The sequence below is a fragment of the Petromyzon marinus genome, unplaced genomic scaffold, assembly GCF_048934315.1.
Source record: "Petromyzon marinus isolate PM22_M1 ecotype Great Lakes invasive population unplaced genomic scaffold, UKy_Petmar_22M1.pri1.0 PM_Scaffold_48, whole genome shotgun sequence".
NCBI lineage: Eukaryota > Metazoa > Chordata > Hyperoartia > Petromyzontiformes > Petromyzontidae > Petromyzon > Petromyzon marinus.
Window position 1 is genome coordinate 122,680 of NW_027423479.1, and position 24,821 is coordinate 147,500.

The 24,821-nt window shown below is 52.3% G+C and overlaps 2 protein-coding genes across 6 annotated transcripts in view; both read right to left on the minus strand.

Annotated features, from left to right (window-relative positions):
* Positions 1 to 2,038, minus strand: part of LOC116958119 (mitogen-activated protein kinase 1-like) — a 60,931-nt gene extending 58,893 nt beyond the window's left edge. For all 5 annotated transcript variants that reach the window (XM_076064480.1, XM_076064479.1, XM_076064478.1 and 2 more), the window contains exon 1: positions 1,844 to 2,038. The gene's annotated coding sequence lies outside the window, so the exon portion shown is untranslated. The remainder of the gene's footprint in view (positions 1 to 1,843) is intronic.
* Positions 2,039 to 6,614: 4,576 nt separating this feature from the next.
* Positions 6,615 to 24,821, minus strand: part of LOC116958122 (alpha-2-antiplasmin-like) — a 38,124-nt gene continuing 19,917 nt past the window's right edge. The window contains exons 6-9 of the mRNA XM_076064482.1: positions 21,355 to 21,555; positions 10,328 to 10,464; positions 7,554 to 7,764; positions 6,615 to 6,921 (exon numbers count right to left, since the gene is read on the minus strand). Coding sequence (XP_075920597.1) covers positions 6,647 to 6,921; positions 7,554 to 7,764; positions 10,328 to 10,464; positions 21,355 to 21,555 — 824 coding nt within the window. The 3' untranslated portion in view covers positions 6,615 to 6,646. The remainder of the gene's footprint in view (positions 6,922 to 7,553; positions 7,765 to 10,327; positions 10,465 to 21,354; positions 21,556 to 24,821) is intronic.

Genomic DNA, 24,821 nt, shown 5'->3' on the forward strand with positions numbered 1-24,821 from the left:
AATGAGTACCTGGTGTAGCGGTGTGTAGTAAACATCGCCACTGGGGAGACAAAGGCGGTCGGGCGTGGTGCTGGCCACCCACCCCCTCGTGTAACGTGCCGGCCTTCATAGGTGCTCGCTAACAGCACTTGCCCCTACAGCCCTGCTAGAGGCTACCTGGGGGAGCTTTGTCTGTGTGTGGTGTGTGTAGTACATAGACACTGCTGCTGATACTCGCTAGCTAACAGCACTTGCCCCTACAGCCCTGCTAGAGGCTACCTGGGGGAGCTTTGTCTGTGTGTGGTGTGTGTAGTACATAGACACTGCTGCTGATACTCGCTAGCTAACAGCACTTGCCCCTACAGCCCTGCTAGAGGCTACCTGGGGGAGCTTTGTCTGTGTGTGGTGTGTGTAGTACATAGACACTGCTGCTGATACTCGCTAGCTAACAGCACTTGCCCCTACAGCCCTGCTAGAGGCTACCTGGGGGAGCTTTGTCTGTGTGTGGTGTGTGTAGTACATAGACACTGCTGCTGCTACTCGCTAGCTAACATCACTTGCCCCTACAGCCTGCTGGAGGCTACCTGGGGGAGCTTTGTCTGTGTGTGGTGTGTGTAGTACATAGACACTGCTGGTGCTACTCGCTAGCTCACAGCACTTGCCCCTACAGCCCTGCTAGAGGCTACCTGGGGGAGCTTTGTCTGTGTGTGGTGTCTGTAGTACATAGACACTGCTGCTGCTACTCGCTAGCTAACATCACTTGCCCCTACAGCCCTGCTAGAGGCTACCTGGGGGAGCTTTGTCTGTGTGTGGTGTGTGTAGTACATAGACACTGCTGCTGCTACTCGCTAGCTAACAGCACTTGCCCCTACAGCCCTGCTAGAGGCTACCTGGGGGAGCTTTGTCTGTGTGTGGTGTGTGTAGTACATAGACACTGCTGCTGATACTCGCTAGCTAACAGCACTTGCCCCTACAGTCCTGCTAGAGGCTACCTGGGGGAGCTTTGTCCGTGTGTGTGTTTCCTGTGTCACTGTACCCCTGGAGATGTGTGTGTGTGCTGTGTGTATGTTGTGTTCGTTGTGTGTGCTGTGTGTGTGTGCGCTGTGTGTGCGCTGTGTGTGTGCTGTGTGTGTGTGTGGTGTGTGTGTGCATGTGTGGTGTATGTGTGGTGTATGTGTGTGTCTGTGTATGTGTGTGTGTATGTCTGTGTATGTGTGTGTGTGTCTGTGTGTGTGTGTGGTGTGTGTGTGTATGTGTCTGTGTATGTGTGTATGTGTGTGTGTATGTGTGTGTGTGTAGTGTATGTGTGTATGTGTGTGTATGTGTGTGTGTGTATGTGTGTGTGTGTAGTGTATGTGTGTATGTATGTGTCTGTGTGTGTGGTGTATGTGTGTCTGTGTGTATGTGTGTGTATGTATGTGTGTATGTGTGTCTGTGTGTGTGTCTGTGTGTGTATGTGTGTGTGTCTGTGTGTATGTATGTGTGTATATGGTGTGTATGTATGTATATGTGTATGTATGTGTGTCTGTGTGTGTGTATGTGTGTGTATGTGTGTGTGTATGTGTATATGTGTGGTGTATGTGTGTATGTATGTGTGTCTGTCTGTGTGTCTGTGTGTGGTGTATGTGTGTATGTATGTGTGTATGTGTGTATGTATGTGTGTATGTGTGTATGTATGTGTGTATGTGTGTATGTATGTGTGTATGTGTGGTGTATGTATGTGTGTATATGGTGTGTATGTATGTGTGTATGTCTGTGTGTGTCTGTGTGTGTGTATATGGTGTGTGTGTATGTGTGTGTATGTCTGTGTGTGTCTGTGTGTGTCTGTGTGTGTCTGTGTGTGTCTGTGTGTGTGGCTACTCACTGCAATAGCCGCGGCAGCGGCAGCAGCAGCAGCAGCGTCGTCGTCGTCGCTGTGGAGCGGCGTAAGAGCGGCAGGAAACCCCTGGGTCACGACCACAGCGACTGTGGCGGTGTGTGGCCCGTGTTGGAGGGCTCGCCCACCCAACACACAGCGCGTCGCACCGACACGCCCACACGGCGCGTCACACACTAACACACGCCCACCCATAGCGCGTCACGCCAACACGCCCACCCACCACACAGCGCGTCGCACACCAACACGCCCACACGGCGCGTCACACACTAACACACGCCCACCCATAGCGCGTCACACCAACACGCCCACCCACCAAAAAACGCGTCACACCGACACGCCCATACGGCGCGTCACACACCAACACACGCCCACGCAGGGCGTCACACCAACACGCCCACACAGCGCGTCACACACTAACACACCCACCCACACAGCGCGTCACACCAACACGCCCACACGGCGCGTCACACACTAACACACGCCCACCCATAGCGCGTCACACCAACACGCCCACCCACCACACAGCGCGTCACACCGACACGCCCACACGGCGCGTCACACACCAACACGCCCACACAGGGCGTCACACCAACACGCCCACACAGCGCGTCACACACTAACACACACCCACCCACACAGCGCGTCACACCAACACGCCCACACAGCGCGTCACACACTAACACGCACACCCACACAGCGCGTCACACCAACACGCCCACGCAGCGCGTCACACCAACACGCCCACACAGCGCGTCACACACTAACACGCACACCCACACAGCGCGTCACACCAACACGCCCACACAGCGCGTCACACCAACACGCCCACACAGCGCGTCACACACTAACACACACACCCACCCACTGCATCACCCACTCACTCATTCACTCACTCACAAACACACTCACACACTCACCCACCCACTCATTCACCCACTCACTCACACACTCACTCAACAACTCACTCACTCAGCCACTCACCCACTCACTCACCCACTCACTCACTCAACAACTCACTCACCCACTCAGCCACTCACTCAACAACTCACTCAGCCACTCACACACTCACTCACTCAGCCACTCACCCACTCACTCACCCACTCACTCACTCACCCACTCACTCACACACCCACTCACTCACTCAGTCACCCACTCACACACTCAGTCAATCACCCACTCACTCACACACTCACTCACTCACACACTCACTCAGTCACCCACTCACACACTCACTCACTCACCAACCCACTCACATACTCACCCACCCACTCACTCACCCACTCACTTACTCACTCACACACTCACTCACACACTCACTCAGTCACCCACTCATACACTCACCCACCCACTCACACACTCACTCACACACTCACTCAATCACACACTCACTCACACACTCACTCACTCAGTCACCCACTCACATACTCACCCACTCACTCACCCACTCACTCACATTCTGAGTGGGTGAGTGAGTGGGTGAATCAGTGAGTGGGTGACTGAGTGAGTGTGTGAGTGAGTCGGTAGGTGAGTGGGTGGGTGAGTGGTTGAGTATGTGAGTGAGGGGGTGAGTGGGCGATTATGTGATTATGTGAGTATATGAGTAAGTGGGTGGGTGAGTGGGTGAGTGAGTGGGTGAGTATGTGAGTAGGTGAGTGGGTGGGTGAGTGGGTGAGTGGGTGAGTGAGTGGGTGAGTATGAGTCGGTGAGTGAGTGGGTATGTGAGTAGGTAGGTGAGTGGGTGAATGGGTGGGTGAGTGGGTGAGTGAGTGGGTGGGTGAGTGGGTGAGTGAGTGGGTGGGTGAGTGAGTGAGTGGGTGAATGAGTGGGTGAGTATGTGAGTAGGTGAGTGAGTGGGTGGGTGAGTGAGTGGGTGAGTGAGTGGGTGAGTATGTGGCTGGGTGAGTAGGAGAGTGAGTATGTGGGTGAGTATGTGGGTGAGTATGTGGGTGGGTGAGTGAGTGAGTGAGTGGATGAGTGGGTGAGTGATGGGTGGATGAGTGGGCGGGTGAGTGAGTGGGTGAGTCAGTGAGTGGGTGGGTGAGTGAGTGGGTGAGTATGTGAGTAGATGAGTGAGTGGGTATGTGAGTAGGTGAGTGAGTGGGTGGGTGAGTATGTAAGTGGGTGAGTGGGTGAGTAGGTGGGTGAGTGAGTGAGTGAATGGGTGGGTGAGTATGTGGGTGAATGGGTGAGTAGGTGAGTAGGTGGGTGAGTGAATGGGTGGGTGAGTATGTGGGTGAGTGAGTGGGTGAGTGGGTGAGTAGGTGGGTGAGTGAGTGAGCGTATAAGTAGGTGGACACAGAACAATCCAGTGTTGAATCATCTCTCTTTATTTTCAAATCGGTTTTTATTTTCATTTAAACCAGCTGTGTGTGTAGGTGAGCGAGTGAGTTATGTGGGTGTGTGAGTAGGTGAGTGATTGGGTGAGTATGTGAGTGAGTTATGTGGGTGGGTGAGTAGGTGAGTGATTGGGTGAGTATGTGAGTGATTGGGTGAGTATGTGGGTGAGTATGTGGGTGGATGAGTGAGTGGGTGAGTGGGTGAGTAGGTGAGTGAATGGGTGACTGAGTTAGTGGGTGAGTGAGTGAGTCATTGAGTGAGTGAGTGGGTGAGTGAGTATGTGGGTGAGTATGTGGGTGGATGAGTGAGTGGGTGAGTGAGTGAGTCGTTGAGTGAGTGAGTGGGTGAGTGAGTATGTGGGTGAGTATGTGGGTGGATGAGTGAGTGGGTGAGTGAGTGGGTGAGTTGGTAAGATGTTAACAGCCCTCTGTCCCCCTGTACGCACTGCGTACTTATTTGGGTCTCTATGGGTCTCTGTGTGGTGAGTCTATGGGTCTCTGTGTGGTGAGTCTGTGGGTCTCTGTGTGGTGAGTCTGTGGGTCTCTGTGTGGTTAGTCTGTGGGTCTCTGTGTGGTGAGTCTGTGGGTCTCTGTGTGGTGAGTCTGTGGGTCTCTGTGTGGTGAGTCTGTGGGTCTCTGTGTGGTGAGTCTATGGGTCTCTGTGTGGTGAGTCTATGGGTCTCTGTGTGGTGAGTCTGTGGGTCTCTGTGTGGTGAGTCTGTGGGTCTCTGTGTGGTGAGTCTATGGGTCTCTGTGTGGTGAGTCTATGGGTCTCTATGTGGTGAGTCTATGGGTCTCTGTGTGGTGAGTCTATGGGTCTCTGTGTGGTGAGTCTATGGGTTTCTGTGTGGTGAGTCTGTGGGTCTCTGTGTGGTGAGTCTGTGGGTCTCTGTGTGGTGAGTCTGTGGGTCTTTGTGTGGTGAGTCTATGGGTGTCTCTGTGTGGTGAGTCTGTGGGTCTCTGTGTGGTGAGTCTATGGGTCTCTGTGTGGTGAGTCTATGGGTCTCTGTGTGGTGAGGCTATGGGTCTCTGTGTGGTGAGTCTATGGGTCTCTGTGTGGTGAGTCTGTGGATTTACCATCTCCCCATCTCTCCTCCCCCTCCCTCAACATCCATCCTCCATCTCTCCCCACCCACTACCCCTCACCACCACTACCCACCCACCAGTACCACCCACCTACAACCCCCTACCACCACCCACCCATTACTACCACTACCACTCACCACCACCCACCACTACCACCCACCCCACCCACCACTACCACCCACCACCACCAACCCACCCCTCACCAACACCCACCACCCACCCCTCACGCCTCCCCACCCACCCACCCACTATCCCCCACCACCACCCACCACCACCCACCCCTCACCACCACCACCCACCCACAACCCCCTACTACCACCCACCCATTACTACCACTACCCCTCACCACTACCCACCACTACCACCCACCACCACCCACCACTACCCTTCACCACCACCACCCACCACCAATACCCCCCACCACCACCACTACCCCTCACCACTCCCCACCACCACTACCCCTCACCACCACCCCCCCCCACCACCACCATCACCCACCACCACCCCCCACCACCACCACTACCACCCACCCACCCCCCTCACGCCTCCCCACCCACCCACTACCCTCCACCACCACCTCCACCACCACACTCCCACCACCCCTCACCACCACCACCCACCCACAACCCCCTACCACCACCCACCCATTACTACCACTACCCCTCACCACTACCCACCAATACCACCCACCACTACCACCCACCACCACCCACCACTACCCCTCACCACCACCACCACCCACCACCAATACCCCTCACCACCACCACCACCACCCCTCACCACCACCCACCCACCCACTACCCTCCACCACCACCCCCCTTACCACCACCCCCCACCACCACCTCACCACCACCACCACCACCCACCACCCGCTACCACCACCCCCACCCACCCACAACCCCCTACCACCACCCACCCATTACTACCACTACCCCTCACCACTACCCACCACTACCACCCACCACCACCCACCACTACCACCCCACCCCCCACCACCACTACCACCCCTCACCACCACCACGCCCACCACCACCACTACCACCCACTACCACCACCACCACCACCACCCCTCACCACCACCACCACCCACCACCAATACCCCTCAGCACCACCACCACCCTTCACCACCACCACCCCCCCCACCCACCACCACCCACCACCACCACCCACCCACCACCCACCACCCACCACCCACCACCAATACCCCTCAGCACCACCACCACCCTTCACCACCACCACCACCCACCCACCACTACCCACCACCACCACCACCACCCCCCCCCACCCCCCCACCCCCCCACCCACCCACCCCCCACCACCCACCCACCAACCACCACCCACCCCGTCACGCCCCCCCGTGCAGCTGCTATGGCTCTGGGTCCACGACCCGTCCCAGCAGCAGCGGCAGGCCGGCCGACCCCGGCGCGGGGCGGTCTCTGAGCAGGAAGAGGAAGGGCCGCTCCAGGGCCAACTCGCGGAGGCTGCGGCTGGCCGACGCCGCCGTCGCCGCCGCAGCCTCCGCGCCCTCCTCGTCCACGCGCACGAAGGCCGAGTGCGAAACGTCGGACACCCACAGGCGCTCCGCGGAGAGGCCACGGAGGTCGGCGGCGGGGGAGAAGAGGTGGGTCAGGGGCTTGGGGGCTGTGGGGGGGGTGGGTGGGGGTGAGGGGGGTGGGTGGTGAGAGGGGTGGTGGTGAGAGGGGTGGTGGTGAGTGTGGTGGTGAGTGTAGTGGTGAGTGTAGTGGTGAGTGTGGTAGTGATGTGACACTCACACACCAACACCTGCCCACCACCACCACCACCTGGCCACCACCACTACCACCACAACCACCACCACTACCACCACAACCACCACCACCACTACCACCACCACCACAACCACCACAACCACCACCACAACCACCACCACTACCACCACCACAACCACCACAACCACCACCACAACCACCACCACTACCACCACCACAACCACCACCACCACAACCACCACCACCACCACTACCACCACCACAACCACCACCACCACCACCACAACCACCACTACCACTACCACCACCACAACCACCACCACTACCACCACCACTACCACTACCACCACCACCACTACCACCACCACCACTACCACCACCACCACCACCACAACCACCACCACCACAACCATCACCACTACCACCACCACCACAACCACCACCACAACCACCACCACCACCACAACCACCACCACCACCACCACAACCACCACCACCACCACCACAACCACCACCACCACTTACCCATGTCCTGCAGGGCCCTAGTGAGGTCCACCTTCTCCCGTAGTGTCACCTTGGGAATGGCCACGGCCATCACAACGTCCTTCATGTTGCTGAGTCCGGCGCGGAAGTCGGAGGCGCGGATGTTCGTCTGCATCGCCCTGAAGTCCTCGTCCGAATCCTGGGAGCTCACCGTGACCAGGCTCGAGTTCTTGCAGAAGGGGAACTCGGCAAACTGGAGGTTGGAGGGAGATTGGAGGGAGGTCACACGGTCGAGAAGGGACCTCGGGGGCAGCCCTGTCACACTCACTTTTGTGGGTTCCGTTTTGAGCGCGGAGCGGAAGCCAGAGAGCCCCTCTGAGACCAGGCCCAAAGCCTGCGTCACTCTCACCTTGGTAGGGACGAGAGCCCCTCTGAGACCAGGCCTGAGGCCTGTTTCACTCTCAGCTCGGTAGGGACGAGAGCCCCTCTGAGACCAGGCCCAAAGCCTGCGTCACTCTCAGCTCGGTAGGGACGAGAGCCCCTCTGAGACCAGGCCCAAAGCCTGCGTCACTCTCACCTTGGTAGGGACGAGAGCCCCTCTGAGACCAGGCCCGAGGCCTGAGTCACTCTCACCTTGGTAGGGACGAGAGCCCCTCTGAGACCAGGCCCGAAGTCTGTGTCACTCTCAGCTTGGTAGGGACGAGAGCCCCTCTGAGACCAGGCCTGAGGCCTGTGTCACTCTCAGCTCGGTAGGGACGAGAGCCCCTCTGAGACCAGGCCCGAGGCCTGCGTCACTCTCAGCTTGGTAGGGACGAGAGCCCCTCTGAGACCAGGCCTGAGGCCTGTGTCACTCTCAGCTCGGTAGGGACGAGAGTCCCTCTGAGACCAGGCCCGAGGCCTGCGTCACTCTCACCTTGGTAGGGACGAGAGCCCCTCTGAGACCAGGCCCAAAGCCTGCGTCACTCTCAGCTTGGTAGGGACGAGAGCCCCTCTGAGACCAGGCCCGAGGCCTGTGTCACTCTCACCTTGGTAGGGACGAGAGCCCCTCTGAGACCAGGCCCGAAGCCTGCGTCACCCTCACCTTGGTAGGGACGAGAGCCCCTCTGAGACCAGGCCCAAAGCCTGCGTCACTCTCAGCTTGGTAGGGACGAGAGCCCCTCTGAGACCAGGCCCAAAGCCTGCATCACCCTCAGCTCGGTAGGGACGAGAGCCCCTCTGAGACCAGGCCCAAAGCCTGTGTCACTCTCAGCTCGGTAGGGACGAGAGCCCCTCTGAGACCAGGCCCGAGGCCTGCGTCACCCTCAGCTCGGTAGGGACGAGAGCCCCTCTGAGACCAGGCCCAAAGCCTGCATCACCCTCAGCTCGGTAGGGACGAGAGCCCCTCTGAGACCAGGCCCAAAGCCTGTGTCACTCTCAGCTCGGTAGGGACGAGAGCCCCTCTGAGACCAGGCCCGAGGCCTGCGTCACCCTCAGCTCGGTAGGGACGAGAGCCCCTCTGAGACCAGGCCCGAGGCCTGCGTCACTCTCACCTTGGTAGGGACGAGAGCCCCTCTGAGACCAGGCCCGAGGCCTGCGTCACCCTCAGCTCGGTAGGGACGAGAGCCCCTCTGAGACCAGGCCCGAGGCCTGCGTCACTCTCAGCTCGGTAGGGACGAGAGCCCCTCTGAGACCAGGCCAAAAGCCTGTGTCACCCTCAGCTCGGTAGGGACGAGAGCCCCTCTGAGACCAGGCCCGAGGCCTGCGTCACTCTCACCTCGGTAGGGACGAGAGCCCCTCTGAGACCAGGCCCAAAGCCTGCGTCACCCTCAGCTCGGTAGGGACGAGAGCCCCTCTGAGACCAGGCCCGAGCCTGTGTCACCCTCACCTTGGTAGGGACGAGAGCCCCTCTGAGACCAGGCCGGAGGCCTGCGTCACTCTCAGCTCGGTAGGGACGAGAGCCCCTCTGAGACCAGGCCCAAAGCCTGTGTCACTCTCAGCTCGGTAGGGACGAGAGCCCCTCTGAGACCAGGCCCGAGGCCTGTGTCACCCTCAGCTCGGTAGGGACGAGAGCCCCTCTGAGACCAGGCCCGAGGCCTGTGTCACCCTCAGCTCGGTAGGGACGAGAGCCCCTCTGAGACCAGGCCCGAGGCCTGTGTCACTCTCACCTCGGTAGGGACGAGAGCCCCTCTGAGACCAGGCCTGAGGCCTGTGTCACCCTCAGCTCGGTAGGGACGAGAGCCCCTCTGAGACCAGGCCCGAGGCCTGCATCACCCTCACCTTGGTAGGGACGAGAGCCCCTCTGAGACCAGGCCCGAACCCTGCATCACTCTCACCTTGGTAGGGACGAGAGCCCCTCTGAGACCAGGCCCGAGGCCTGTGTCACCCTCAGCTCGGTAGGGACGAGAGCCCCTCTGAGACCAGGCCCGAGGCCTGTGTCACTCTCACCTTGGTAGGGACGAGAGCCCCTCTGAGACCAGGCCCAAAGCCTGCGTCACCCTCAGCTCGGTAGGGACGAGAGCCCCTCTGAGACCAGGCCTGAGGCCTGTGTCACTCTCAGCTCGGTAGGGATGAGAGCCCCTCTGAGACCAGGCCCGAGGCCTGTGTCACTCTCAGCTTGGTAGGGACGAGAGCCCCTCTGAGACCAGGCCCGAGGCCTGCGTCACTCTCACCTTGGTAGGGACGAGAGCCCCTCTGAGACCAGGCCCGAGGCCTGCGTCACTCTCACCTTGGTAGGGACGAGAGCCCCTCTGAGACCAGGCCCGAAGCCTGCGTCACCCTCAGCTCGGTAGGGACGAGAGCCCCTCTGAGACCAGGCCCGAAGTCTGCGTCACTCTCACCTGGTAGGGAAACAGGTCCTTGATGCGGAAGGGATAGGACGGCGCGTGGACCATGTCCACCATCTTCGTCTGGCCCATCGGGAGCACGAACTGCCTCTTCACCGTGTAGTCAACGTTGAACTTCGTCTTCCACTCGCCTGCAACGTGCAGCGGGGCACAGCGGGGCAGTTCGCTCTCATCTGTGGGTGTTGGTGTCTCTGTGGGTCTGTGCGCTTGTTGGGGGAGCGGTGGGTGTAGTGGTTAGCGCCACGCCGCGCTACGAATCCCGGCGACCCGGGTTCGATTCCCGCTCACGGCCAACGGCACCGGTGACGGTTGTCTGAACCGGTCCCGGGCCTCCCCTAGGTCGACTCAGCCTCAAATGAGTACCCTGGTGTAGCGGTGTGTTAACATCGCCACTGGGGAGACAAAGGCGGCCGGGGGTGGTGCTGGCCACCCACCCCCTCGTGTGCCGTTAGCGGCCTTCATAGGTGCTCGCTAACAGCACTTGCCCCTACAGTCTGTTAAGGCTATACGGGGGGTCTTTGTCTTTGTATCTCTATGGGTATCTCTATGGGTCTCTGTGGGTGTCTCTATGGGTGTCTCTATGGGTCTCTGTGGGTGTCTCTATGGGTCTGGCTGTCTGTGTGTGTGTGTATCTCTATGGGTGTCTCTATGGGTCTCTGTGGGTGTCTATGGGTGTCTCTATGGGTGTCTCTATGGGTGTCTATGGGTGTCTCTATGGGTGTCTCTATGGGTGTCTATGGGTGTCTCTATGGGTATCTCTATGGGTGTCTATGGGTGTCTCTGTGGGTGTCTCTGTGGGTGTCTATGGGTGTCTCTATGGGTGTCTCTATGGGTATCTCTATGGGTGTCTATGGGTGTCTCTATGGGTGTCTCTATGGGTGTCTCTGTGGGTGTCTATGGATGTCTCTATGGGTGTCTCTATGGGTGTCTCTGTGGGTGTCTCTGTGGGTGTCTCTATGGGTGTCTCTATAGGTGTCTATGGGTGTCTCTATGGGTGCCTCTATGGGTGTCTCTATGGGTGTCTATGGGTGACTCTATGGGTCTGTCTGTGTGTGTGTGTGGGTGTCTCTATGGGTGTCTCTATGGGTGTCTCTGTGGGTGTCTCTGTGGGTGTCTATATGGGTATCTCTATAGGTGTCTATGGATGTCTCTATGGGTGTCTCTATGGGTCTCTGTGGGTGTCTACGGGTGTCTCTGTGGGTGTCTCTGTGGGTGTCTCTATGGGTATCTCTATGGGTGTCTATGGGTGTCTCTATGGGTGTCTCTATGGGTCTCTCTATGGGTGTCTCTATGGGGTCTATGAGTGTCTCTATGGGTCTCTATGGGTCTATGAGTGTCTCTATGAGTCTATGGGTGTCTCTATGGGTCTCTGTGGGTGTCTCTATGGGTGTCTCTATGGGTATCTCTATGGGTGTCTATGGGTGTCTCTATGGGTATCTCTATGGGTGTCTCTATGGGTCTCTGTGGGTGTCTATGGGTGTCTCTATGGGTGTCTCTATGGGTATCTCTATGGATGTCTCTATGGGTCTCTGTGGGTGTCTATGGGTGTCTCTATAAGTATCTCTATGGATGTCTCTATGGGTCTCTGTGGGTGTCTATGGGTGTCTCTATGGGTATCTCGATAGGTCTCTATGGATGTCTCTATGGGTCTCTGTGGGTGTCTATGGGTGTCTCTATGGGTATCTCTATGGGTATCTATGGGTGTCTCTATGGGTGTCTCTATGGGTCTCTGTGGGTGTCTATGGGCGTCTCTATGGGTGTCTCTGTGGGTGTCTCTATGGGTATCTCTATGGGTGTCTATGGGTGTCTCTATGGGTGTCTCTATGGGTCTCTCTGTGGGTGTCTCTGTGGGTCTGGCTGTCTGTGTGTGTCTGTCTGCGTGTGTATCTCTATGGGTGTCTATGGGTCTCTCTATGGGTGTCTCTGTGGGTGTCTCTGTGTCTCTGTGGGTGTCTCTATGGGGTCTATGAGTGTCTCTATGGGTCTCTATGGGTCTATGAGTGTCTCTATGGGGTCTATGGGTGTCTCTAAGGGTGACTATGGGTGTCTCTATGGGTGTCTCTATGGGTCTGTGTGTGTGTGTGGGTGTCTCTATGGGTGTCTCTATGGGTGTCTCTGTGGGTGTCTCTGTGGGTGTCTCTATGGGTGTCTCTGTGGGTCTCTATGGGTGTCTCTGTGGGTGTCTCTATTGGTGTCTATGGGTGTCTCTATGGGTCTGTCTGTGTGTGTGTGTGGGTGTCTCTATGGGTGTCTCTGTGGGTGTCTCTATGGGTGTCTCTGTGGGTCTCTATGGGTGTCTCTATGGGTGTCTCTATGGGTGTCTCTGTGGGTGTCTGTGTGTGTGTGTGGGTGTCTCTGTGGGTCTCTATGGAGTCTATCGGTGTCTCTATGGGTGTCTATGGGTGTCTCTATGGGTGTCTCTATGGGTGTCTATGGGTGTCTCTATGGATCTGTCTGTGTGTGTGTGTGTGGGTGTCTCTATGGGTGTCTCTATGGGTCTATGAGTGTCTCTATGGCTCTCTATGGGTCTATGAGTGTCTCTAAGGATGACTATGGGTGTCTCTATGGGTGTCTCTATGGGTGTCTCTGTGGGTGTCTCTGTGGGTGTCTATATGGGTGTCTCTATGGGTGTCTCTGTGGGTGTCTCTATGGGTGTCTCTATAGGTGTCTATGGGTGTCTCTATGGGTGCCTCTATGGGTGTCTCTATGGGTGTCTATGGGTGACTCTATGGGTCTGTCTGTGTGTGTGTGTGGGTGTCTCTATGGGTGTCTCTATGGGTGTCTCTGTGGGTGTCTCTGTGGGTGTCTATATGGGTATCTCTATAGGTGTCTATGGATGTCTCTATGGGTGTCTCTATGGGTCTCTGTGGGTGTCTACGGGTGTCTCTGTGGGTGTCTCTGTGGGTGTCTCTATGGGTATCTCTATGGGTGTCTATGGGTGTCTCTATGGGTGTCTCTATGGGTCTCTCTATGGGTGTCTCTATGGGGTCTATGAGTGTCTCTATGGGTCTCTATGGGTCTATGAGTGTCTCTATGAGTCTATGGGTGTCTCTATGGGTCTCTGTGGGTGTCTCTATGGGTGTCTCTATGGGTATCTCTATGGGTGTCTATGGGTGTCTCTATGGGTATCTCTATGGGTGTCTCTATGGGTCTCTGTGGGTGTCTATGGGTGTCTCTATGGGTGTCTCTATGGGTATCTCTATGGATGTCTCTATGGGTCTCTGTGGGTGTCTATGGGTGTCTCTATAAGTATCTCTATGGATGTCTCTATGGGTCTCTGTGGGTGTCTATGGGTGTCTCTATGGGTATCTCGATAGGTCTCTATGGATGTCTCTATGGGTCTCTGTGGGTGTCTATGGGTGTCTCTATGGGTATCTCTATGGGTATCTATGGGTGTCTCTATGGGTGTCTCTATGGGTCTCTGTGGGTGTCTATGGGCGTCTCTATGGGTGTCTCTGTGGGTGTCTCTATGGGTATCTCTATGGGTGTCTATGGGTGTCTCTATGGGTGTCTCTATGGGTCTCTCTGTGGGTGTCTCTGTGGGTCTGGCTGTCTGTGTGTGTCTGTCTGCGTGTGTATCTCTATGGGTGTCTATGGGTCTCTCTATGGGTGTCTCTGTGGGTGTCTCTGTGTCTCTGTGGGTGTCTCTATGGGGTCTATGAGTGTCTCTATGGGTCTCTATGGGTCTATGAGTGTCTCTATGGGGTCTATGGGTGTCTCTAAGGGTGACTATGGGTGTCTCTATGGGTGTCTCTATGGGTCTGTGTGTGTGTGTGGGTGTCTCTATGGGTGTCTCTATGGGTGTCTCTGTGGGTGTCTCTGTGGGTGTCTCTATGGGTGTCTCTGTGGGTCTCTATGGGTGTCTCTATGGGTGTCTCTGTGGGTGTCTCTATTGGTGTCTATGGGTGTCTCTATGGGTCTGTCTGTGTGTGTGTGTGGGTGTCTCTATGGGTGTCTCTGTGGGTGTCTCTATGGGTGTCTCTGTGGGTCTCTATGGGTGTCTCTATGGGTGTCTCTATGGGTGTCTCTGTGGGTGTCTGTGTGTGTGTGTGGGTGTCTCTGTGGGTGTCTCTGTGGGTCTCGATGGGTGTCGCTATGGGTGTCTCTATGGGTGTCTCTGTGGGTCTCTATGGGTGTCTCTGTGGGTGTCTCTATGGGTGTCTCTATGGGTGTCTCTGTGGGTCTCTATGGGTGTCTCTGTGAGTGTCTCTATGGGTGTGTCTATGGGTCTCTCTATGGGTGTCTCTATGGGGGCTATGAGTGTCTCTATGGGTCTCTATGGGTCTATGAGTGTCTCTATGAGTCTATGAGTGTCTCTATGGGTCTCTATGGGGTCTATGGGTGTCTCTATGGGTGTCTCTATGGGGTCTATGGGTGTCTCTATGGGTGTCTCTATGGGGTCTATGGGTGTCTCTAAGGGTGACTATGGGTGTCTCTATGGGTGTCTCTATGGGTCTGTCTGTGTGTGTGTGTGTGGGTGTCTCTATGGGTGTCTCTATGGGTGTCTCTATTGGTGTCTATGGTGTCTCTATGGGTCTGTCTGTGTGTGTGTGTGGGTGTCTCTATGGGTGTCTCTGTGGGTGTCTCTATGGGTGTCTCTGTGGGTCTCTATGGGTGTCTCTATGGGTGTCTCTATGGGTGTCTCTGTGGGTGTCTGTGTGTGTGTGTGGGTGTCTCTGTGGGTGTCTCTGTGGGTCTCGATGGGTGTCGCTATGGGTGTCTCTATGGGTGTCTCTGTGGGTGTCTCTGTGGCTCTCTATGGGTGTCTCTGTGGGTCTCTATGGGTGTCTCTGTGGGTGTCTCTATGGGTGTCTCTATGGGTGTCTCTGTGGGTCTCTATGGGTGTCTCTATTGGTGTCTCTATGGGTGTCTCTATGGGTGTCTCTGTGGCTCTCTATGGGTGTCTCTGTGGGTCTCTATGGGTGTCTCTATGGGTGTCTCTATGGGTGTCTCTATGGGTGTCTCTGTGGGTCTCTATGGGTGTCTCTGTGGGTCTCTATGGGTCTGTGTGTGTATGGGTGTCTCTATGGGTGTCTCTGTGTGTTTCTATGGGTCTCTCTGTGGGTGTCTCTATGGGTGTCTCTATGGGTGTCTCTATGGGTGTCACTGTGGGTGTCTCTATGGGTGTCTCTGTGGGTCTCTATGGGTGTCTCTGTGGGTGTCTCTATGGGTCTGTGTGTGTGTGTGGGTGTCTCTATGGGTGTCTCTGTGTGTTTCTATGGGTGTCTCTGTGGGTGTCTCTATGGGTGTCTCTATGGGTGTCTCTATGGGTGTCTCTATGGGTGTCTCTGTGGGTCTCTATGGGTGTCTCTGTGGGTCTCTATGGGTGTCTCTATGGGTGTCTCTGTGGGTCTCTTTGGGTGTCTCTGTGGGTCTCTATGGGTGTCTCTGTGTGTTTCTATGGGTGTCCCTGTGGGTGTCTCTGTGGGTGTCTCTATGGGTGTCTCTGTGTGTCTCTGTGGGTGTCTCTGTGGGTGTCTCTGTGGGTGTCTCTATGGGTGTCTCTATGGGTGTCTCTATGGGTGTCTCTATGGGTGTCTCTTTGGGTCTGGCTGTCTGTGTGTGTGTGTCTATGTCTGTGTGTGTGTGTCTATGTCTGTGTGTGTGTCTATGTGTGTGTGTCTGTGTGTGGCTGTCTCTGTGTGTGTCTCTGTGTGTGTTGAACTTCTTTCGCACCGTACGTAGCCAACCGTTGCTATTCACAGGTTGCGCGTGGGGGTGTGGGGGTGGAAGAAGAACAACAACAACAACTCTACAGACAACAACAACAACAACTCTATAGACAACAACAACAACTCTATAGACAACAACTCTACAGACAACAACAACAACAACAACTCTATAGACAACAACAACTCTATAGACAACAACAACAACTCTATAGACAACAACAACAACAACTCTACAACAACTCTACAGACTACAACAACAACAACTCTATAGACAACAACAACAACTCTATAGACAACAACAACAACAACTCTACAACAACTCTACAGACTACAACAACAACAACTCTATAGACAACAACAACAACAACTCTATAGACAACAACAACAACAACAACTCTACAACAACAACAACTCTATAGACAACAACAACTCTACAGACAACAACAACAACTCTACAGACAACAACAACAACAACTCTACAGACTACAACAACAACTCTACAGACTACAACAACAACTCTACAACAACAACAACAACAACAACTCTATAGACAACAACAACAACTCTACAGACAACAACAACTCTACAGACAACAACAACAACTCTATAGACAACAACAACAACTCTACAGACAACAACTCTACAGACAACAACAACAACTCTACAACAACAACAACAACTCTACAACAACAACAACAACTCTATAGACAACAACAACAACTCTACAGACAACAACAACTCTACAGACAACAACAACAACTCTATAGACAACAACAACTCTATAGACAACAACAACAACAACTCTATAGACAACAACAACAACTCTACAACAACAACTCTACAACAACAACTCTACAGTCTACAACAACTCTACAACAACTCTACAGACAACAACAACTCTACAACAACAACAACTCTACAGACAACAACAACAACAACAACTCTACAACAACAACAACTCTACAACAACAACAACTCTACAGACTACAACAACAACTCTACAGACAACAACAACAACTCTACAGACTACAACAACTCTACAGACAACAACTCTACAGACTACAACAACAACTCTACAGACAACAACAACAACTCTACAGACTACAACAACTTTACAGACAACAACAACTCTACAACAACAACAACTCTACAGACAACAACAACAACTCTACAGACTACAACAACTCTACAGACAACAACAACAACTCTACAGACTACAATAACAACTCTACAGACAACAACAACTCTACAACAACAACAACAACTCTACAGACAACAACAACTCTACAACAACAACAACTCTACAGACAACAACAACTCTACAGACAACAACAACTCTACAGACAACAACAACAACTCTACAGACAACAACAACTCTACAGACTACAACAACAACAACTCTACAGACAACAACAACAACTCTACAGACAACAACTCTACAAACAACAACAACTACTCCACAACAACAACAACAACTCTACAGACAACAACAACTCTACAGACAACAACAACAACAACTCTACAGACAACAACAACAACTCTACAGACAACAACAACTCTACAGACTACATCAACAACTCTACAGACAACAACAACTCTACAGACAACAACAACAACTCTACAGACAACAACAACAACAACAACTCTACAGACTACAACAACAACTCTACAGACTACAACAACAACTCTACAGACAACAACAACAACAACAACTCTGCAGACTACAACAACAACTCTACAGACAACAAAAACAACTCTACAGACAACAACAACTCTACAGACTACAACAACAACTCTACAGACAACAACAACTCTACAGACAACAACAACAACTCTACAGACAACAACAACAACTCTACAGACTACAACAACAACAACTCTACAGACTACAACAACAACTCTACAGACAACAAAAACAACTCTACAGACAACAACAACTCTACAGACAACAACAACAACAACTCTACAGACAACAACAACTCTACAGACAACAACAACTCTACAGACAACAACAACAACAACTCTACAGACTACAACAACTCTACAGACAACAACAACAACTCTACAGACAACAACAACAACTCTACAGACTACAACAACAACAACTCTACAGACTACAACAACAACTCTACAGACAACAACAACAACTCTAGACTACAACAACTCTACAGACAACAAAAACAACTCTACAGACAACAACAACTCTACAGACAACAACAACAACTCTACAGACAACAACAACTCTACAGACAACAACAACTCTACAGACAACAACAACAACTCTACAGACTACAACAACTCTACAGACAATAACAACAACTCTACAGACTACAACAACAACTCTACAGACAACAACAACAACTCTACAGACAACAACAACAACTCTACAGACTACAACAACTCTACAGACAACAACAACAACTCTACAGACAACAACAACAACTCTACAGACAACAACAACAACTCTACAGACAACAACAACTCTACAGACAACAACAACAACTCTACAGACTACAACAACTCTACAGACTACAACAACAACTCTACAGACAACAACAACAACTCTACAGACAACAACAACAACTCTACAGACTACAACAACTCTACAGACAACAACAACAACTCTACAGACTACAACAACTCTACAGACAACAACAACAACTCTACAGACTACAACAACAACTCTACAGACTACAACAACAACTCTACAGACTACAACAACTCTACAGACAACAACAACAACAACTCTACAGACTACAACAACAACTCTACAGACTACAACAACTCTACAGACAACAACTCTACAAACAACAACAACAACTCTACAGACTACAACAACAACAACTCTACAGAGAACAACAACTCTACAGACAACAACAACTCTACAGACAACAACAACTCTACAGACAACAACAAAAACTCTACAGACTACAACAAAAACTCTACAGACAACAACAACAACTCTACAGACAACAACAACAACAACTCTACAGACAACAACAAAAACTCTACAGACTACAACAAAAACTCTACAGACAACAACAACTCTACAGACAACAACAACAACTCTACAGACAACAACAAAAACTCTACAGACTACAACAACAACTCTACAGACAACAACAACAACTCTACAGACAACAACAACAACTCTACAGACAACAACAACAACTCTACAGACAACAACAACAACTCTACAGACAACAACAACTCTACAGACTACAACAACTCTACAGACTACAACAACAACAACTCTACAGACAACAACAACAACTCTACAGACAACAACAACTCTACAGACAACAACAACTCTACAGACAACAACAACTCTACAGACTACAACAACAACAACTCTACAGACAACAACAACAACTCTACAGACAACAACAACAACAACTCTACAGACTACAACAACAACTCTACAGACAACAACAACAACTCTACAGTCTACAACAACAACTCTACAGACTACAACAACAACTCTACAGACAACAACAACTGTACAGACGTGGAGTCTGAGTCGTGAGTGATGTGACGTGGATCTGAGTCGTGAGTGACGTGGATCTGAGTCGTGAGTGACGTGGATCTGAGTCGTGAGTGATGTGACGTGGATCTGAGTCGTGATGTGACGTGGATCTGAGTCGTGAGTGATGTGACGTGGATCTGAGTCGTGATGTGACGTGGATCTGAGTCGTGAGTGATGTGACGTGGATCTGAGTCGTGAGTGATGTGACGTGGATCTGAGTCGTGAGTGATGTGACGTGGATCTGAGTCGTGAGTGATGTGACGTGGATCTGAGTCGTGAGTGATGTGACGTGGATCTGAGTCGTGGGTGATGTGACGTGGATCTGGGTCGTGGGTGATGTGACGTGGATCTGAGTCGTGAGTGATGTGACGTGGATCTGAGTGTGATGAGTGATGTGACGTGGAGTCTGAGTGATGTGACGTGGATCTGAGTCGTGAGTGATGTGACGTGGATCTGAGTCGTGAGTGATGTGACGTGGATCTGAGTCGTGAGTGATGTGACGTGGATCTGAGTGTGATGAGTGATGTGACGTGGAGTCTGAGTGATGTGACGTGGATCTGAGTCGTGAGTGATGTGACGTGGATCTGAGTCGTGAGTGATGTGACGTTGATCTGAGTCGTGAGTGACGTTGATCTGAGTCGTGAGTGATGTGACGTGGATCTGAGTCGTGAGTGATGTGACGTGGATCTGAGTCGTGAGTGATGTGACGTGGATCTGAGTCGTGAGTGATGCTACATGTAGTCTGAGTCGTGAGTGATGACGTGACGTGTAGTGTGAGTGTGATGAGTGACATGACGTGTAGTCTGAGTGTGATTAGTGATGTGATGAGTGACGACGTGACGTGTAGTGTGAGTCGTGAGTCGTGAGTGAGTGATGTGATGAGTGAGTGACGTGACGTGTAGTGTGAGTCGTGAGTGACGACGTGACGTGTAGTGTGAGTGTGAGTCGTGAGTGAGTGATGTGATGAGTGAGTGACGTGACGTGTAGTGTGAGTCGTGAGTGACGTGTAGTCTGAGTCGTGAGTGACGTGGAGTGACGACGCTACGTGTAGTGTGAGTGTGACGACGCTACGTGTAGTGTGAGTGTGAGTCGTGAGTGACGCTACGTGTAGTGTGAGTGTGAGTCGTGAGTGATGCTACGTGTAGTGTGAGTGTCAGTCGTGAGTGACGCTACGTGTAGTGTGAGTGTTATGAGTGACGCTACGTGTAGTGTGAGTGTGATGAGTGAGTGACGCTACGTGTAGTGTGAGTGTGATGACGCTACGTGTAGTGTGAGTGTGAGTCGTGAGTGACACTACGTGTAGTGTGAGTGGTGTGAGTCGTGAGTGACGCTACGTGTAGTGTGAGTGTGAGTCGTGAGTGACGCTACGTGTAGTGTGAGTGTGATGAGTGATGACGTGACGTGTAGTGTGAGTGTGAGTCGTGAGTGAGTGACGTGATGAGTGACGCTACGTGTAGTGTGAGTGTGAGTCGTGAGTGACGCTACGTGTAGTGTGAGTGTGATGAGTGATGTGACGTGTAGTGTGAGTCGTGAGTGAGTGATGTGATGAGTGAGTGACGTGACGTGTAGTGTGAGTGTGATGAGTGAGTGACGTGACGTGTAGTGTGAGTGTGATGAGTGATGACGTGACGTGTAGTGTGAGTGTGATGAGTGACATGACGTGTAGTCTGAGTGTGATTAGTGATGAGTGACGACGTGACGTGTAGTGTGAGTCGTGAGTGAGTGATGTGATGAGTGATGAGTGAGTGACGCTACGTGTAGTGTGAGTATGATGAGTGACGATGCTACGTGTAGTCGTGAGTCGCCCCCCTCGCCCCCCGCGCCTTTGTAGTAGAGAGCGCTGAGCAGCACGAGGCGAGTGTCGGCGCCGAGGCTCGTGACGAGGTCCCCGAGCCGGGCCCCGGTGTGGCGCAGGGCCCAGGCGTTCATTCGCTCTGCGTCCTCCCGGGCACTGCCGTGCAGCTCGCTGCTGGCCGCGCTGTAGAACGCGGCCAGCCTGGAGCGGAACCTCTCCTCGATGTGCGCTGCATCATCATCGTCATCGTCGTCGTAGTAGTAGACATCATCATCATAGACATCGTCATCATCATGGACATCATCATCATCATCATCGTCGTCAGCATCATCATAGACATCGTCATCGTCGTCGTCGTCGTCAGCATCATCATAGACATCGTCATCATCATCAGCATCATCATCATCGTCGTCAGCATCATCATAGACATCATCATAGACATCATCATGGACATCATCATCATCGTCGTCAGCATCATCATAGACATCGTCATCGTCGTCGTAGACATCGTCATCATCATCGTCGTCGTCAGAATCATCATAGACATCATCATAGACATCGTCATCATCATCATCATCGTCAGCATCATCATAGACATCGTCATCATCGTCATCATCATCGTCCTCGTCGTCGTAGTAGACATCGTCATCATCATCATCGTCAGCATCATCATAGACATCATCATAGACATCGTCATCATCATCATCATCGTCGTCGTCGTCATCATCGTCATCATCATCATCATCGTCCTCGTCGTCGTAGTAGACATCGTCGTCGTCGTCAGCATCATCATAGACATCATCATAGACATCATCATCATAGACATCATCATCGCAGACATCGTCATCATCATAGACATCATCATCGTCATCAGCATCATCATAGACATCATCATAGACATCATCATCATCATCGTCGTCAGCATCATCATAGACATCATCATCGTAGACATCGTCATCATCATCATAGACATCATCATAATCGTCATCATCATCATCATCGACGTCATCATCATCGTCGTCATCATCGTCGTCATCGTCATCATCGTCGTCATCGTTGACATCGTCATCATCGTCGTCGTCATCATCGACATTGTCATCATCATCGTCATCATCGTTGACATCGTTGACATCATCGTCGTCGTCATCGTCGTCATCATCGTCGTCGTCATCATCATAGACATCATCATCATAGACATCATCATCATAGACATCATCATCATCGTCGTCATCGTCATCATCGTCATCATCATCATCGTCATCATCGTCATCATCATCATCGTCGTCATCGTCATCATCATCGTCATCATCATCGTCATCATCATCGTCATCATCGTCATCATCATCGTCATCATCATCATCGTCATCATCATCATCGTCATCATCAACATCGTCATCATCATCGACGTCTTTGCAGGGTATGACAACATCAAAGTCTGTCTCTGGTGTGGGCCAATCAGTTACAAAGAGCACACCCAACATCATCCACCTCCTTGTCGTTACTGATGATGATGTTGTTGTTATTGTTGTTGTTATTGTTGTTGTTATTGTTGTTGATGTTGATGTTGTTGATGTTGTTGTTGATGTTGTTGTTGATGTTGTTATTGTTGTTGTTATTGTTGTTGATGTTGTTGATGTTGTTGTTGATGTTGTTGTTGATGTTGTTGATGTTGTTGTTGATGTTGTTGTTGATGTTGTTGATGTTGTTGATGTTGATGATGTTGTTATTGTTGTTGATGTTGTTGTTATTGTTGTTATTGTTGTTGTTGTTGTGTTATTGTTGATGATGTTGTTAATGTTGTTGATGTTGATGTTGTTGTTGATGTTGTTAATGTTGTTGATGTTGTTGATGTTGATGATGTTGATGTTGATGTTATTGTTGTTGTTGATGTTGTTGATGTTGTTGATGTTGTTATTGTTGATGTTGTTATTGTTGTTGATGTTGTTGTTGTTGATGTTGTTGTTGATGTTGTTATTGTTGTTGATGATGTTGTTGTTGTTGATGTTGTTGTTATTATTGTTGTTGATGCTGTTATTGTTGTTGTTGATGTTGTTATTGTTGTTGATGTTGTTGTTGTTGATGTTGTTATTGTTGATGATGTTGTTATTGTTGTTGATGATGTTGTTGATGATGATGTTGTTGTTGTTGATGATGTGTTATTGTTGTTATTGTTGTTGTTATTGTTGATGTTGTTGTTATTGTTGTTGTTATTGTTGTTATTGTTGATGTTATTGATGATGTTGTTGATGATGTTGTTGTCCATAATCGGAGCGCGTGTGTACACGTAGACGCGAGCACATTGCCTTGGTTGCTCGTCTTACTTGATGTTTGAACATCTTGGCATTGCCCCCATTTTGTCGTTGCCAGGAGGCTGTGAAGGCTACATCATCTTCTTCATATATAAATATAAATATATATATTTGTCTATATATTTATTGTTTCGCCTTAATCTTGACGGTAAGCTGGCACAAACAGTGGTCCCATCGGATAGGGTAACTACCGTCGGTTTTTGTGGTGTCGGCCATGTTGCGTGGGGGGGGATGACACGGCGGCCATATTGTTAGGGGGATGACACGGCGGCCATGTTGCGTGGGGGGGGGTGACGCGGCGGCCATGTTACGTGGGGGGATGACGCGGTGGCCATGTTGCGTGGGGGGGGGATGACGCGGCGGCCATGTTGCGTGGGGGGACGTCACGACCGCCATGTTGCATGGGGAACCTCATGGTGGCCATGTTGCGTGGGGGGGTGGGTTTGAGTAGGAGGGCATGGAGGGGGGTAAGGGAGTGGTGGGGGTAAGGGAGTGGGGGGTAAGGGAGTGGTGGGGGTAAGGGAGTGGTGGGGGGTAAGGGAGTGGTGGGGGGGGGTAAGAGAGTGGTGGGGGGGTAAGGTAGTGTGGTGGTGGTGGTGATGGGGTGGTGATGGCGTGGTGGTGGAGGTAGTGTTGGTGGTGGAGGTGGTGATGGTGGTGATGGTGGTGGTGGAGGTAGTGGTGGTTGTGGTGGTGGTGGTGGTGATGGTGGTGGTGATGGTGGTGGTTGTGGTGATGGTGGTGGTGATGGTGGTGGTGATGGTGGTGGTTGTGGTGGTGGGTGGTGGTGATGGCGGTGGTGGGTGATGGTGGTGGTGATGGCGGTGGTGGTGATGTGGTGGTGGTGATGGTGGTGATGGTGGAGGTAGTGGTGGTGGTGGTGGAGGTATGGTGGTGGTGGTGGAGGTAGTGGTGGTGGTGGTGGGTGTGGAGGTGATGGTGGTTGTGGTGTGGTGGGTGGTGGTGTTGTGGTGGTGGTTGTGATGGTGGTGGTGATGGTGGTGGTGGTGGTGTGGTGGTGTGGTGGTGGTGGTGTGGTGGTGGTGGTGGTGGTGATGGTGGTGGGTGTGTGGTGGTGTTGTGGTGGTTATGGTGGTTGTGGTGGTGGTTGTGATGGTGGTGGTGATGGTGGTGGTGGTGGTGTGTGGTGTGTGGTGGTGGTGGTGATGGTGGTGGTGTGGTGGTG